Source organism: Danio rerio, chromosome 5 (assembly GCF_052040795.2).
Source record: "Danio rerio strain M-AB ecotype USA chromosome 5, GRCz13ab, whole genome shotgun sequence".
In the NCBI taxonomy this organism is placed as follows: domain Eukaryota; kingdom Metazoa; phylum Chordata; class Actinopteri; order Cypriniformes; family Danionidae; genus Danio; species Danio rerio.
The window spans coordinates 72,201,134-72,217,500 of NC_141025.1; the positions used below are offsets into that span (position 1 = coordinate 72,201,134).

General features: G+C 37.2%; 1 protein-coding gene across 3 annotated transcripts in view; it reads right to left on the reverse strand.

The window, feature by feature from the left end:
- Positions 1 to 358: 358 nt before the first annotated feature.
- LOC101882342 (uncharacterized) overlaps positions 359 to 16,367 on the reverse strand; it is a 34,797-nt gene continuing 18,788 nt past the window's right edge. For 2 of the 3 annotated variants that reach the window (XM_087254397.1, XM_087254398.1), the window contains 9 exons: positions 12,976 to 13,140; positions 11,860 to 11,973; positions 11,703 to 11,755; positions 9,645 to 9,756; positions 7,736 to 8,267; positions 6,120 to 6,280; positions 4,050 to 4,119; positions 3,782 to 3,968; positions 359 to 1,181 (listed from right to left, as the gene is read on the reverse strand). In XM_087254397.1, the coding sequence (XP_087110523.1) occupies positions 753 to 1,181; positions 3,782 to 3,968; positions 4,050 to 4,119; positions 6,120 to 6,280; positions 7,736 to 8,267; positions 9,645 to 9,756; positions 11,703 to 11,755; positions 11,860 to 11,973; positions 12,976 to 13,140 (1,823 nt within the window). In that variant the 3' untranslated portion in view covers positions 359 to 752. The remainder of the gene's footprint in view (positions 1,182 to 3,781; positions 3,969 to 4,049; positions 4,120 to 6,119; positions 6,281 to 7,735; positions 8,268 to 9,644; positions 9,757 to 11,702; positions 11,756 to 11,859; positions 11,974 to 12,975; positions 13,141 to 16,367) is intronic. The other variant, XR_015491976.1, reaches the window with a different exon arrangement.

Consider the following 16,367-nt stretch of genomic DNA (forward strand, 5'->3'; position numbering starts at 1 on the left):
CTGATTTTTACTACATTTTCACTTCTTACCACATTCTCATCCTGGTATTTACTTGTTTATTTAACTTTTTTGGCTTTTGTTTTTGTCTTAATCGATTTCTGGAACCGAACCTTGTCATCATGGTCAACTCCTCTGTGTCTCAAGTCTGCCAACATACACGGCGAGCTACTGGACAAACTGGTAACAGTGGGAAAGCCATACATATGTAGGTAAGCGCGAAAAGGAATGGTGTCATACCACTCAGTAACGTTCGTTTTAAAGATGAAATGCAGCCATACAGTACGTACTTCTGGCAACATAATTTCCAGAAACTTATATAGGGCTACGTTTTCAGAATGAGCCTATGTTGTAATTAATGTTCATTTCAATAGTTGTTTATTCATAGTGTATAATAAACAATATGACATAATATAGTTGCTATATTTTTATCAGCGAATTTCTGGTAACAATAGCTGCCATTTTTCACCATAATTTAAAAAAAAAAAATATTTATAGTCCGTCTAAATGGTTCTGGTCCAGTGTTTCCCAACCCTGTGCCTGAAGGCACACCAACAGTACATATTTTAGATGTCTCCCTTATCTGACCCATTAACTTCAGGTTTTGGAGTCTCTTCTAATGTTCCGATGAGTTGATTCAGGTGTGTTTGATTAGGAGGAGGTTGAAACTGTTGGTGTGCCTTCAGGAAAAGGGTTGGGAAACACTACTGGTCATTGTTAAATGCTACAAATAAAAAGCTTTTACCTGACTCTTATTACACAATCTTGTTATTTACCGAGCCAGCAGAGGGCGCAGTTAGTTCATGCTCTAGCCTGGTGTTCAGCTGCTGAACTGGAGCTCCGAATGCGGGGTTAGTGGCTGCCGAAGGGGCTGATGGGTAAAAGTGCACATCCACTGCCACAGAGGTCATGCCCAGCGACACGCAGTGGGACAGCAGGAGCGGAGAGACACCATGCGAGATGCTGATGCTGTGGCGCACTGGGGTGGAGGAGGGATCGGTGGTCCGGAGGGTCAGGGATGAGCGCAGGCCCTCCTCCTGGGCTGGTGCTGGGTTTGGGGGAGGGAGGGACGGGGCGTCCTGACAGGGTTCAAACTCTCTGCTCCTCCAGTCTTCCATGCACTGCAGTTGAACGTCAGTGTGTGGCGAGGGACTGATTTTCCCCTCCTCAAATATAGTCTCCAACTAAAGGCAAAAACACAAAGGTTTAATCATCATTAAAGGGTCACGAAACACCAAAACACATTTTTTGAGCTGTTGACAGTCGTATATGTGTCGCACACTGCTAAAAACACTGTTAGGACACATATATCTCGCTAAAAAGTGAAAATTGGTTGATTTTGCGTTATTTCGAGCAAATTCGTACTTCCGGTTTGAAATGAATTTTTGAGGCTGCGTCACGGCTTTAGCGAGTATTCCAGCATATAGACTGGATGTCCGTACCTGAGAGTACCTTATTACGTCTCGGAGTGTGCTGCATTAATGCATGAGTAAGACTTGGTTCAATTCAATCAGCGCGCTCTATTGTGCAATTTCATTAATATGCATGCTAGCTTCCAAGACTGTGTTCAGACGGCAGAGAGACGACACGTTGTGTAGCCAAAACAAGCGTGCAGTGTTGCTTTTATAATTTGCTGCAGTGAAGATTTTGTTTTCATTTTCTCTCTATGGGAGCGCAGCTGGACTCACGTGTGGATTACAGTGTTCGCGATGCACAATAGCTGAGAAACTATGCGCAAGGTTCATTGTTTACCCGAGAGCTTATCTCATCTGGAAATGATGAGATCAGGATTTGCTGCTCATCTCCTCTTAATAAAGACGCGGCTCTAGTTGGTGTTCATTGTCCTGTCTCTACAGATTTGGTAAGAGTGAGTGACCAGTGCTCTTTGTTTATTCAGATGGCGAAGCTAGCTAAGTGCTATGCAGGTAAACCTCAGTCCTCTCACCTCAAAAGGTGCTCTAGCCACATAATGATTTGAATGATTCTCTAGCGTAATGTCTAAAATGATGACAAAACAGGTGATTTTGCTGACATTTTAAGGTTATAAGGCTGAACGGCATGAAATGCCATCAGTCTAGAGATTTCCCAGTATTTCTCTGTTGCAATCGGGAGATCACAATAGTTAACTCCGAAAAAGCCTAAGCAGCATAAACACTACTACAGGGGTCTCAAACTCGCGGCCCGCGGGCCATTTGCGGCCCTCATTGCAATATTTTGTGGCCCGCGCCGACCGCTGTACACTGACAGAATCAGCGGAGCGGGGAGAGAGAGCGCTCCCCGCTCCGCTGATTCTATCCGTACACAGCGGTCACTGGCATTTCCCGCCCGCCGTGTAAACAAAGGGACGGGGTTGCCGGTGACGTCACCACGCACCCCGCCCCTTTGTTAGACGCTGTGATGGGCGGGAAGTGTTAGAAGGGAACTCGCGCCGACCAGAACCAAGGTAAGCTGTTCCCGCCCCTGCCTGCCACTTAGCTACCTATCTGCAGCCTGCCACCTACCTAGCTACAGCCTGCATCTTATATATATTATAGGTAGATACAGACTGGTACAGACTGATGTGACTGTGGGGTGGGGGTGTTTTATTTATACATATATACGCCTTTTTTTAGGTGAGGGAATGGAAGTTTTGAGTGAGTCTAGACAGGTCTAGACTTAATGATGATCATCTTCAAGCCATACTGAGGGTCTCAACTGCTTCCGCTCTAAAGCCAAATGTGGTTCAGATTTGTGAGAAGAAGTGCTGTCAAGTCTCTGGCAGCAAGAAGTAGGCAAAAGATGCCATGTTCAGAAGAACTGTTCATAATCTTCACTCAATGTTCTATTAATGTTCAGGACACTTCATGTTCAGAAGAAATAATTAAAACTGTTAATAATGACATTTGAGGACTTTTTTTTGTGAAATCCCTTATGCGGCCCAGCCTCACCCAGACTTTGCCTCCTGCGGCCCCCAGGTAAATTGAGTTTGAGACCCCTGCACTACTAGATTGCTGTTGTGTTTGGGATAAAGAAAAATGCTAAACACATGCGGGCATTTCTTCTTTCTTTCTTTTTACTGAACTGGTCGGTTACTTATTAGAAACAGTTGTCCAACAAAAAAGTAACAGGGTTATACAAAGAGTGGCCAACACAAAATATATACCATCTCACACTTCCATCTCACACTCAATACAATTACTATGGTATAAATACAGCACTGCATTATACTGTACAAAAGAGAGAGAGATCGACTGAGAAAGTCACTTACCAGTTTAATAATGATTTGATCAGCTGTACGCTGTTTTTCTCATCCAAGGGCTTATTATTATCTCTATCGCCATCTTGTGGATGGACAACATCAACCGTCTGTGGTCTGCTCAATGATAGGCTAATGGCCGATGACACGCTGTTTCTCCAATTATAAATATTCAAAATATGCTCTATGTCTGTCAATAAACTGAAATTAAACAACTACATTCTCGAATAAAAAAGCCTCAAAAGTACATTATGCTGTCCAACAACAGAAAAAAGAGTGTCCTCTGCTTAACGCTGTATATAAAGCTGTTATTTTGCTTGAATTTTAATGTTGTATCTTCATCCCCTGGCTATTGTAAAAGCATTGCAAAAAATAGTTGTGTTGGTTGTCAAGTACTTGCGCATGCACAAGCATAACATATGGATATAATATGCCTAAGTATGACATCACTGTTTTAACAAAATCACAATTTAAGTGTAGTTTTCAGAAAGTTTGAAAAGTTTGTGTTTTCGTTGAGTAATAAAAAAAAGTAAAGGTTTTTATCCTGACCTGGTCCTCCTCTCTTGGTTCTGGGTGCGTCTCTACAATAACAGGAAGGTCCTGAATGGACCGTACACCTTCGTCCACATCGACGACATCGAAAACAGACGAATTGCTTTCTGTTGGCAGCGCTCGTGTCTCAGAGTTGTTGGGGCTTTGCTCAATAACAGCCACCAAATTATCATCTTCAAACGCCCTAAAATGTGCCATCAAGAAGGTTACAAAAAAGTACCATTCGATAAATGCTGTGTTGACAGGTACAAAAGACAAGACTAACTTGTTATCATAGGTCATTTCCATTGCATGGCGATCCCCTTGTCTGCAAGGGCCACAAAGGCCCCTCAGAGCTGTGAGGAAAACAACTAGATTAGAATTATGATGCATTTTAAGACACTTTATAAACTCTTCACAGCTGTATTTGAGTATCAAGGTTTGTTATATTAAAGTAAAGTCCCTTTAAGGCAAGTTTCACTTGGCACCTCATGCTAGAGCATTCTTTTAGAATGGGGAAACATCAAATTCTACAAAACTGTTTGCCAAGTTTACAATTACATTACATAATAGGAGTCAACAATCAAATGAAACAACAACTGTCTCTTTTGTATCATTTCTAAACATTTGAATAAAAATTAAAAAAAATCTGCAGAATTTCACGTCTGGTCTGAGCCCCTCCCCCAGAGAATCGTCAGTCTATATCGATCAATGCTTGGCTCCTGTACTTGAAGGCGGGGCTTCATTTGCCATATTTACTGTTATACTTTTCCCCATTCAAAGCTATAAGAGTGACATGTCGTGTGTTTTCTATAGTGATTAAAGGTGCTTTAAGTAAGTTTTTGACACGTCTAGAGCATAAATATATGATGATATGTCAGATATTTACAATACATTCTACAGTGAGTTAACATACTTGTATATCTGATAAACAATCCCAAAATCAGCTAAAATTATGCTGTGCGTTGTGTGCAGGGCCAGATTAAGAACACATTGGGCCATGGGGCTATAGCAAATCCAAGGGCCCCTTTTTATTTATTTTTTTCCTCACAAAAGGTTATATATATATATATATATATATATATATATATATATATATATATATATATATATATATATATATATATATATATATATATAATTGTTATTATTAATAATAATTTACTAATTCATTTTATTATCTAATTTTCCACCACTTGATTTATATTTTATTATTATATGTATTTTTCTATTTTATTAAAATAGGTCTGAAAGTATACGAAATTAAGTAATGACAAAATATGAACTTTAAAGATCAAACAGGCTGCAAAAATCAGCATCAACATTTGCAATACCTCCTAAATTAGTGCTTTATAATAAGTACTTTAAATAGGATTTTACCTTTAAAAAGTTTCTTTCAAACTTTAGCCCACCATGAATCCCTGATGATAGGATATCTTTAAAATCCATGCTTCTATATGCAAAATATTGTGGTCTTCTGAGTTACAGAAGGCTAACAATTCTGAAAATAGAAGGCAAATCCCTATTTTATTTTATTTTATGCATCAGATATATTGTCTGATGAAAGCCAGCGCCAATATTTCATTCCTCCAAATTCTACAGCCAGTGTGAGCCACAGTTTAGCACCAGCGTCACTGTTTTTGAACAGCAGCGAACCAAAAGGAATACTTCACATTATCAATGAGCAAAAGCATAACGCAAAGAGACTTTCCCACACCATAGCGCAAATGAATTCTTTAGCCTTCTTTCGTGGGCCCTGGGGCTTCAGCCCCACCTAGCTCTTATGTTAATCCAGCCCTGGTTGTGTATCGGAATGTTTGTCCTTGTTTGTGTCATCAATGTGGCTACCTGCATTTGCACCTAGAGGTCATCGGAAGAGAAAAAAAACTCTCCAATATTTAGAATTTGGACCGCAATACCTATGCCTAGTCAGTCACTACATACTGCACCTTTTAAGGTATAGTTTACTCCAAAATGAAAATTCTGTTATTGTTAACTCATCCTCGACTTGTCCATAACCTGTTTCTTCCCTCTGTTGTACTGAAGATATACTAAATAATGTTGGAACAATTGACTTCCATAGTATGTTTGTTCCTACTATGAATGTCAATGGCTGCTTTTCTCCCCAACATTCTTCAGAGTATCTTGTTTTGTGTTCGATGGGATCACTTGAGTGAGTAAACAATGAGAAAATTGTAAGTTTTCCCCATACTGGGTTGTGGCTGGAAGGGCATCCGCTGCATTAACATATGCTGGTATAGTTGGTGGTTCATTCTGCTGTGGCGACCCCTGATTAATATGGGACTAAGCCAAAGGAAAACGAATGAATGAATCATTGCAGTTTTTAATGCGTCACCTGCTCTTCCTGTAGGTACAACTGCAGGGTCGTTTTTCTGAACCAGAGAATAAAAGGCCATGGAGATGAAGATGAAGGCCAAAGAAACACCGACGCCAACCACAATGGGTATGTCATGTTTTTCAATCACTGGCAACCAAGTTTGAGATTTCCCCTTTTCTCTGAAGAACAGAAAGAAAGATGTTATTTGAAATTGAACACACAAGCCATTATAGTTCATTGTAAATTATTCAAGGACGATAAAACATACCATAGATATTTACATTAGATGTCGCACACACTGTTTTTGTCTACTGGAAGGAATGCGTCAATAGAGCTGCCATTTTAGTACAGGGTAGCTCTCCTTTGAAATGAATGTGGGACCAAGGTGCAATGAAGGACTGGCCATCCAGAGGGATGATATATACACATATATCTATGATCACACCCCCTCTCCCGCGTTCACTTATCATAATGGAGTGATTTGTTTGTGAATGAATCCCCGTTATGAATGACTCGTTCACTTAGCCGGCAATAATACAAGTTAAAAATAATTTAATAAATTACTAGGGTTTTTTCGTTGAATTATTGATGCGTGGGACTGGTTCAGTGCATTGAAACAGTATGTAATCGACATGTATCTAACCTCTTGCCATACACTTTACTAACTCACAAGGGTGTTTAAACCTTTGAATCAAAATTCAAAGCAGTCACATGGGTATTGTCGAAAATAAAGCTTCGAATGTCACTGATCACGTGATTATGGCAAAACAAATCAAGCTCTTGTACACTGCTTTACTGCGAGATGTATAATTTTTTTGATACATGTCTGTTTGGTCACCCGTCCTGACCAATTGCCTGTCATTTTGAACACGTTCTTTGGATTACCCTCATGCTCCAGTTTGCACCTGTTTGACAATTGCCTACCTGACTACTCTTGATTATTAAACTGCACATGGATCCTCATTTCTGTTGTCCTGACCCATATGTAACAACTAGTATCTTGAAAATATTTTGGTTGGGGTTGAGTTGTCGCGGACTAATGTGAAGAACTGGCGTTAATGGGGGGGGCTAGGGGGCTTGGATGGTGGAGGGGTGTTGTGGACGAAAGTGAAGATCGTTGGGGAGTTGCGGAAGAAAGTGAAAGTGAACAGCAGACGGGGAGGAGGGCGGTTGAGGAGGGGGATTGGTAAAATGAGATGTGTTTCCTATATGCAGTGCCTAATTTGTAAATTGCGAGGTCCCGGAACTGATCAGGGTAATGGATCCAGCATGTTACCCAAATATGGAGAGATGTCGCTTGTGAAAGTTGAGAGGGGGGGTTGATGTTTGATGGCAGAGGGGTGTTGCATGATGTGGAGAGCGGGGGGTTGTCGCGGACGAAAGTGAAGAAGGTTGTGGAGTCGCTAAAGAAAGTGAAAGTGAACAGCGGATGAGGGAGGAGAGCAATTGAGGAGAGGGATCGCTAAAATAAGGTTCTGGATCAGATTTTGAGAGGTCCCTGATCCGGATCCGACGTGTTCCGGTACAAATTGAACCCTATGTGTAACGATCACCAAAATGAAGGTAAAATTTACAAAATACTATTACTCTTTGCTATAATTGCCAACAACTCAAACACTCTTTTGATTACGGACCTGTTATTATTGTCGGTGGTCCTCATAGGGGCCTGCGAGGTGTTTTTCTTGGGTGTCTCGACCAGATCTGTGTCATTGGTGGCTGATGTTTTGGCTTCTGACTTGATTTGACTCTGATTCTGATGCTCTTCCACAGAAGCTGAGCCGGTGAGGTTTCCCACATTCATCACTGTCTGAGTTTCTCCACTATTACGGGAAAAGCTTTGAGCGTGTTTAAGCTGGCTCTGAGAATAGGAATCTGCTGCCGAAGGGCTGTTTGTGTTTGTATTCATTTGTGGAGGTGCTTTGGTGAGCTGCTCTGTTGGCTGAATTTGTGGATGTGTGTCCTGTAGAACTGTAGTCTCTTTGAGCTGGGTCAGTGGTGTAGGTTTGACACGAACAGGGGTTGGTTTTTGTGTCTGCACAGGCTCTTTGATGTTCTCATTACTTTCTATGCCAATGCCACTTGACTTAAGTGAAATCCTCTCTGTAGTGTCTTGGGTAGATTCAGGATTCAAGTATGTTGGCGAGTCCTCCACAAAGGCATTTAACACTGGACCAAAGTTTAGAAAAAAAGAAAAACATAAAATACCATTTTTCTGTCAGAATAAACATTTAAAGGGGATTTGTTAACCCAAAAATGAAAATTCGATCATCATTTTCTCACCCTTCACTTGATCTGAGTTTCTTTCTTCAGTTGAGCAAAAGAGTTGATGGGCCCTATCATACTATTTGATAGGTGTTTTTTTGCTAGTCTTAGCCGAGTCACAGGTTTAAATAACAACTTAAAGCTGGTCTAAAGTCAATAGCGCCCTTCCAGGTCACTGGAGAACACTCACTACCATTTAAGCTACTAGACATCTGCCACTAAACTGAACTACATGTCCCATCATGCACCTCACACACACACCAGTTCCAGATCACCACTGATTGCAAACACACAGCTGAAGCTCCTGAGGACTGATTACCCAGACTATAAATACACCTCACTTTCACACACACTTTGCTGAGTCTTGTTTCTGTTTAGAGTGTCCTGTGTTTTTGACTGGTGCTTGTTTTACTGTTAATGTTGTTTTGCCGCCTGTCCCGACCATTCGCCTGTTATTTTTGGCTACACTTTTTGGAATACCGGTGTGTTCCAGTTTGTACCTGATTTGACCGTTACCTGCCTGATAATTCTCTTTAATAAACTGCAAGTGGATCCTCGCTTCTGTTGCTCCCTCGACTTGTTACAGGCACAGTTCATGCATTATTTAATTTTCCTTCGGCTTAGTCTCAATTTCAGAGGCCGCCACAGCGAAATAAACCACAAACTATGCCAGCATATGTTTTATGCAGCAAATTTCCGGCTAGTTTTATTTTGCTATTTAAAGACTGTGTTAGTGTTAGTGACATGTTGCTTATTACACACAGAGGGAAAAATTCAATAATTAAAAAGTAAAACATTATTATTGCCTGTATAATTACAAAAATGCCTACATGGTTAGTCATTGGATGTATCAAAATTAGCCCACCTACCTATTTGCAGTAATGGCATTGGCTAAATGCATATCTATTTCCTTAGAAGTAAACGTTAGCATTTTCTGCTAACAAAGTCCACCATAAAAATAGCGAATCCAGCTACTCATTCTTAAAGGAAATATAAGATAAAACTCTGATTGGTTTATTGCATGTTATTCCCAAAACAAACACATAACCCATTAAGAGAATAAGGACAACCCTTTTAGACCATGAGCCTGGTGCACAGACTGTTTTTCCCATCCTTAAAATAGCAAAAGTAGATTTGGCATTCTTCAAAATATCTTCTTTGTGTTCAACAGAAGAAAGAAACTCAAAGGTTTAAAACCACATGAGGGACAGCAAATTATGAGGTTTGGGTGAACAATCCCTTTAATATCCTATTGAGGATTACGAAGAAGTGTGGACTTACGAGATATCCTTGCGTAATCTTCAGTGGTTTGATGGAGAGGTTCGTTAATCTCTGTATTATTCAGCAGCTTTGAACCATAAAGAGTAAATAACTCCTGCTCACTCTCTGGAACCTGCAAGGTTGAAGAAACACAAGCACAAATTGTTTCCAGATGCATTAAGATATTCAAGGTATTATTCAACCATTAAACTGATTAAACACTGAACATGATCAGAATGGTGTACATTAGGGGTACAATGGATCAAATGATTCACTTCAAGTCATTGAATTGAATAATTAACGCTTTAGAATAATGATCCATTGGTAATGATAGGTAATGTATTTAAGCACTTATTAATCATAGTTTAACATTCTATAATGCATTTTTAAAAGTTGTGCTTGTTAACATTTGATAATGCACTGCGAGTTAACATGAACTAACGTCATTTAACTTAAATAAGATTAACTACCGTTAAAAAAGATGACTAAACACAGTAATAAACGCATTATTAATCGTTTCTTTATGTTAGTCAATTCATTAAATAACGATAAGGGACCATTATTTTAAAATGTTACCATTGAAAGGACAAAAACAAATAGCAACTATTATGAATTTCAAACATTATGACAAGTAAACATAACGCAACAAAAATAAACAAATTAGCAATAGCAACTACAATTGAAACAAACGGTCCTTTAAGTATAATATTAAGGTACACAAATATAACCCAATGTTTAATAACAAATCAAGTAGAAATAATACAATGAAGGAAAAAGTAGAATTGTATATCAATATCTGCGAATTTCCACTATTTGTAATTTCATTACTCAGAGTTTATTCAGTTTAGTTCAAAACCACTGTCAAAATTGCATCGTTGACACCAGCCTATTATTTAATATTTTATTAATTTCAGTTAATATTTTACACCAACTATTTTACATTTTGTCAGTTAGTGGCTAATTTAGGCTAATAAGTTCAGTCTTACAAAGCGTAAAATTTTTAAAAGGAGGCGTGGCACCAAACCCCGCCCCTAAACTCAACTCGTACTGAGTGTCAGTTCATACAAATTAGCCACTAAATCAAAAAGTTATGAATTGCTGTAAGGTAGCTTTGTTAGTGCTATAAATAAAAATTCATTCATTTTCCTTCGACTTAGTCCCTTATTTATCAGAGGTCACCACAGTGGAACAAACCACTAACTATTCCAGCATATGTTTTACGCAGCGGATGCCCTTCCAGCTGCAATCCAGTACTGGAAAACACCCATACACTCTCTTATTTACACACACACTCATACACTATGGCCAATTTAGTTCATCCAATTCACCTATACCGCATGTCTTTGGACTCTGGAAGAAACAGGAGCACCCGGAGGAAACCTACACCAACACAGGGAGAACATGCAAACTCAACAGAGAAATGCCAACTGGCCCAGCTGGGACTCGAACCAGCAACCTTCTTTCTGTCAGGCGACAGTGCTAACCACCGAGCCACCTAAATAAAAATAAAACATTTTCCAGAAAGTCTCACTTCAAAAATATGTAATTTTTTTATGTAAGAATTTCGGTCATGAAGACTCTCAAGATTTAGTATTGTAATGAATATATACTATATATGGCAATGTTAATGTATTTGGTCTTGGCGGTATAGATCTGCTACGCCGCTGCTGCTGCTTCTGCTGCTTTGATTATTAAGGCAGAGCAAGTACCGAGACCTGCTACTACCAGTATATACACAGACATGCCTTCTGACAATATAACACGCTGCTGCTGCAAACATAATATATATGTAAACCCCGTAGCAGATCTAAACACAAGTGGAGTTGGGTTTAAGGAGGGTCTGCAGCTTAAACTGCGTAAAATGACTGATTTGCATTTAAACTGATGAGGAGCAAGCTCATTGGCTGCCAAGGTGACAGCAACCAATCCCATGCACCATGTAGTTAATGACGCAGAAGCAGATTAGGAGACCTTTCAGCCTGTGTACGCAGGGAGTGTCATGGCAGAAATTTCATAAATCATACAATCAAATACATGTATACAGATGCTCAAGCTACGGGTGGACTCTGCATTACTCACAGTGGGTTTAGCTGTTTTACTCAGAGCTTCCTTATCAGGTGGAACATCAGGGTCTGCATTAAGGTGAAGCGTTGATTAGATCAAACCGAGATGCCAAAACATGAAGCTGCATTTATGAGAACTGAAAAAAAGCTCGGCTCTCATGTGTTCTGCTCACCAGTTACTGTTATAGTCACACGCCTGGCACCCTGACCGACTCTGTTTTCTGCAGTGCACTGATAATCTCCTGAATCTGACCGCTGGATAGTCGAGATGACTAATGTCCCGTTATCTGTTAAATCACATTGCATTCAAAGAACAAATTAACATTTGCTTCACTGACTTTCACTTAAAAAGCTGAAATTTATGACCTATAATGAATGAATATTCATCACATAAATTCAAAATCAAACAAAAAGTGCTTCAAGGGTATCAGTGTCTTTGGATAAGGGATTCATAAGGATAAACAATGAAATTTTAAGTCCAAGGTACTCAAAATGTAAGTAAAAAGTACTCTTAACTTTTTTTCACTTACTTTTTGAGCACCTTGAACTTATAATAATATTGTTTGTTAGACTTTATTAATTATATATATATATATATATATATATATATATATATATATATATATATATATATATATTTTTTTTTTTTTTTTTTTAGATAATCCATAATCTATAGGAAAATTATCAGTGAATAAATGTTTAGTTCACCCCATATGGTAATTTTTAAAAGACGATGAACTTTCTTTTTTTTTCTTTTTTTTTTTTTAAGAAAATGACAAAGTTTGCCCAAAGTTTTATTTATTTATTAACATTTTGTTTATGTACATGTAATTTTTCAGGTTTTTTTTTTTTTTATATATAAATTTGCAACAATTTCAAAAAAACACATTGTCATTATGGGGTATTGTGTGTAGAATTTTGAGGAAATAAATAATAATATTAAAAATAAATTTTCCCAGCAAAATCCAGGAGGGTCTGGTTGAGCACAAAAAACAGCCACATACAGCATTTTAACAGGTATGGCATGCTTAGTTGACTGCTGGTTAAAAAGTAAATTAAATGGCAGTGAAAACTAGCCTAACAATAGGCAAAACATGTATAAGCAATGTAACTAAAATATATTCTTTCTGTGTTTTTGTAAAAAGAAAGTAAAAATGACAAACAAAAATCCCTGATATTGTGTAAATTGGGCAACAATTATAGTAAATTCCCTGACTTTGAATGTATGGAAATTCCATAATATTCCAGAAATCCCCTGACCCTGTGGGAACCCTGAGGGCATTACAAACCGTCAATGTGTATGTGCTGTGGCAGTGAGACTGGAGATTTGGGATCAGACAGTTTAGTCCAGGTGTATTTGACAGGAGATTCTCCCACAGCTCGACAAGGCAGACTAACAGGAGATCCTTCTGAGACAGCGACCGATGGCGTGAATGAGACGATGACTGGTTTTACTGGAAACAAGAAATGTAGAATTAGATCTGTTGTCATTGTTTTGACAACTAAAACCTGATAAAACACCCTTGCAAAACAGGCTAATATAGCACAAAACTACTATAGTAACTTATTGGAAGTACTATAATGTTTTTGAACCATCATAGTAAAAAACTTGAATGAAACTACAGTAAAAACTGTGTTAACTACAGTAAAACAAATTACACAATACACTTGTTTTCTACAATTCTACTACAATACACCACAGTTTACTGTAGTAAATTTCAAAGTATGAGACAGTCAGATGTAGGCTAACTATCGTAATTGAACTATAAACAAATTACACAATTGGCCTACTGTAGATTAGTTACTGTAGTTAGTGTACAGTTATACAACAATGCAGCACGGTTTACTGTGGTAACATTTAAAGTATGCCACAGTATTTGTTTATCACTTCACATAGTTAATATTACAGTATTTTGTATCATTCATTTGGTGTTCATTCAATGCTATAATATGTATAGTAAGATACACTTTACGTTGGTACACTATAGATTTTACTATACTAAAGTATTTTCAATCTGAGAAGCCTTGTCCGTTTGCTAAGCACACTAAGTAGGCCTAATACACACTTTAGACACATTGTCATTGTTTATGTTTCCTCTATTTTGCTAACGAAAAAAATGTTTCAAAGTAAAATCAGATCAAACTATTTGCACATCTTGTTACCCTAGACTGTTACTGAATGATTTGGTGGTTTCGAATGAAGTTAGTGATTCAGTGACCAAGAGAATCGTTTGCTTCCTTCTTAAATGAGTCAACTGTTCGAACAAAATGGTAGAATGAATCGCTCAAAGGCATTTGCCGCCACCTAGTGGCAGCTTAGTCACATGCTGTTTGTTAAAGCATTACTGTATTTTTACCAACATTTCATATTTCTATATAGTAATAAAAGATTCAAAACATAGATCACACAACACTACTTGTTGTGTTGTATGCTGTGACTGGTGCTATTTTTAATATTAGATGAATCCTATTAAGTAAATAATCCTATTATTATTAAATTAACACTCCTATTTTTATTTTTCATAAACAACCCCCTTGCATATGAGATGTTGCACCTCAAGGGGTTTATCCTAAAATTAGTTATGTGTAATATTCTTATCCTAACTAGTTATGTGTTATGACACAAGGAGAAAGTACTGAACTCATTCATTCATTTTCTTTTCGGTTTAGTCCCTTGATTAATCTGGGGTCGCCACGGTGGAATGAACCACTGAAATGTATTTAATACTTTATATAAAAGCCTTTTTTAATGCTGTCAGCTTAAAGACACGTCTCATATGGAAAATGGAGTCACATTAATTGCTTAGGTGTGAATTTTTTCACAGACTTCAACAGAATGTAAAATTCTTGATGGTTCTGTGGATCAAATCTGATCTTAATTTTGTATTTTCTATTGTATTGAAGTCAGGTGACTGGCTAGGCCATTCCACAGCTTGATTACTTTCTCTGAAACCATCTGAAGGTTTCCTTGGCTGTGTTTTGGACCATTGCTTAAATGTCCACCCTGGTTTCATCATTATCATCCTGCTAATGTAGATGTTGGCCTGAAGCAGCTAAAATAAATTTACACTGACAAAGGCCGGAGGGTTTCTGAAGAACTACTGAGAGATTTCAGCTGCTGTCTGGGCTTTCACTGCCTGTCAACACCTCCCTTTCTTCATGTGTTCAATACTATTTATTACACATAACTTCATTTGTAAATTAATTAGATTTGTTTTCTTTGCATATATATATATATATATATATATATATATATATATATATATATATATATATATATATATATATATATATATATATATATATATATATATATTCCTTTTCTGAGAAAAATGGGGTCGTGTTCAATACTTATTTTCCCCGCTGTAAATAATGATTGGTAACACTATATTAACTACTATGAATCATTTACTAAACATTAGCATCTAGTGAGTCCATTTCTCAAAAACCAGGCTATCTGAAATTTTTCCCAATATCGATGACAGATGTGACAGATGTCATGCACCAAGTTGGAATTTAAGTCATATGTTTTTTATGTGCCCTCTATTACATAATTATTGGAATAATTATTTTTGGGGTTCCAAAGATTTGGTCCAAATTCAATTATAAACAACTTGATGTTTTGGCCTTTACCTCACTAATAGCCAGGCGTCGTATACTACTTCACTGGAAATCAAATAAGCCTCCAACTACATCTTAATGGCTTGTAGATTTCATGCATTTTCTTAAGTTGGAAAAGGTTAGATGCTCTGAGAAAAACTAATTTCTTTAAAAAGTGGCAATGTTTTATAACTTACTTTAACTCTCTTAAGGTATTAATGCCTTCCATTTAATAGATGCACTCTCCTGAGTTCCCTCCCTTTTTAATTTATTTCGTATTGAATAAACGTTTTTGTTTTATCTAATACCATTTTATACCGTGTAAATATTATAAATATTTACTTTCAACATTGACAATGTATCTGAACATTTGATTGTGATATTTGGTTGTGATTTTCAGTACACTTAATACTCATGTTTCTATTTTTCTTTTCCTCTTTTATTATTATCATTATTATTATTATTATTAATATTTCTCTTTTTTATTATATATATATATATATATATATATTTTGTTATTATTATTTTTTGTCTCTTTTGTAAAAAAAAGAAAAAGAATGAAATGCAACTATCTGTACTGATGTAATGTTTGTTTTTCACAATTAACAATTTAAACATAAGAATACACCATTTGTAGCTGCAGTTATAAACTGCTTACTAACGCTTATTAATGTAGAGTTAATGCTTAACAGATAATGAATTCACTATTTGCTAATGCTTAATAAATGATTTACAGTGTGTAATTAATATAAAGTGTTACCTGTTGATTTTACACATTCAATATAAATTGCCTTTGATGGTTTAGGATTTCAATAAAGTTCCATGTCCTTTTAAGGTCTAGAATCAAATATAAAAATTTTAGTACAGTATATCTGCATTATCAACACCCTAAGAAACCTGGCTTTAAACTAAAGGTCAAAGTTGTTCCAAAAAAAATCTGTTTAATAAATACAACAAATTTTAATTGTTATGTTATAGTTTTTTTTTAAAGTAAAATGGACCCCAGACCTCCAATTAAGAGCTAAATAAACTGACTGCCATAATAACGTTTTTATTCATCCTCTTATTTAACCTTAAAGCA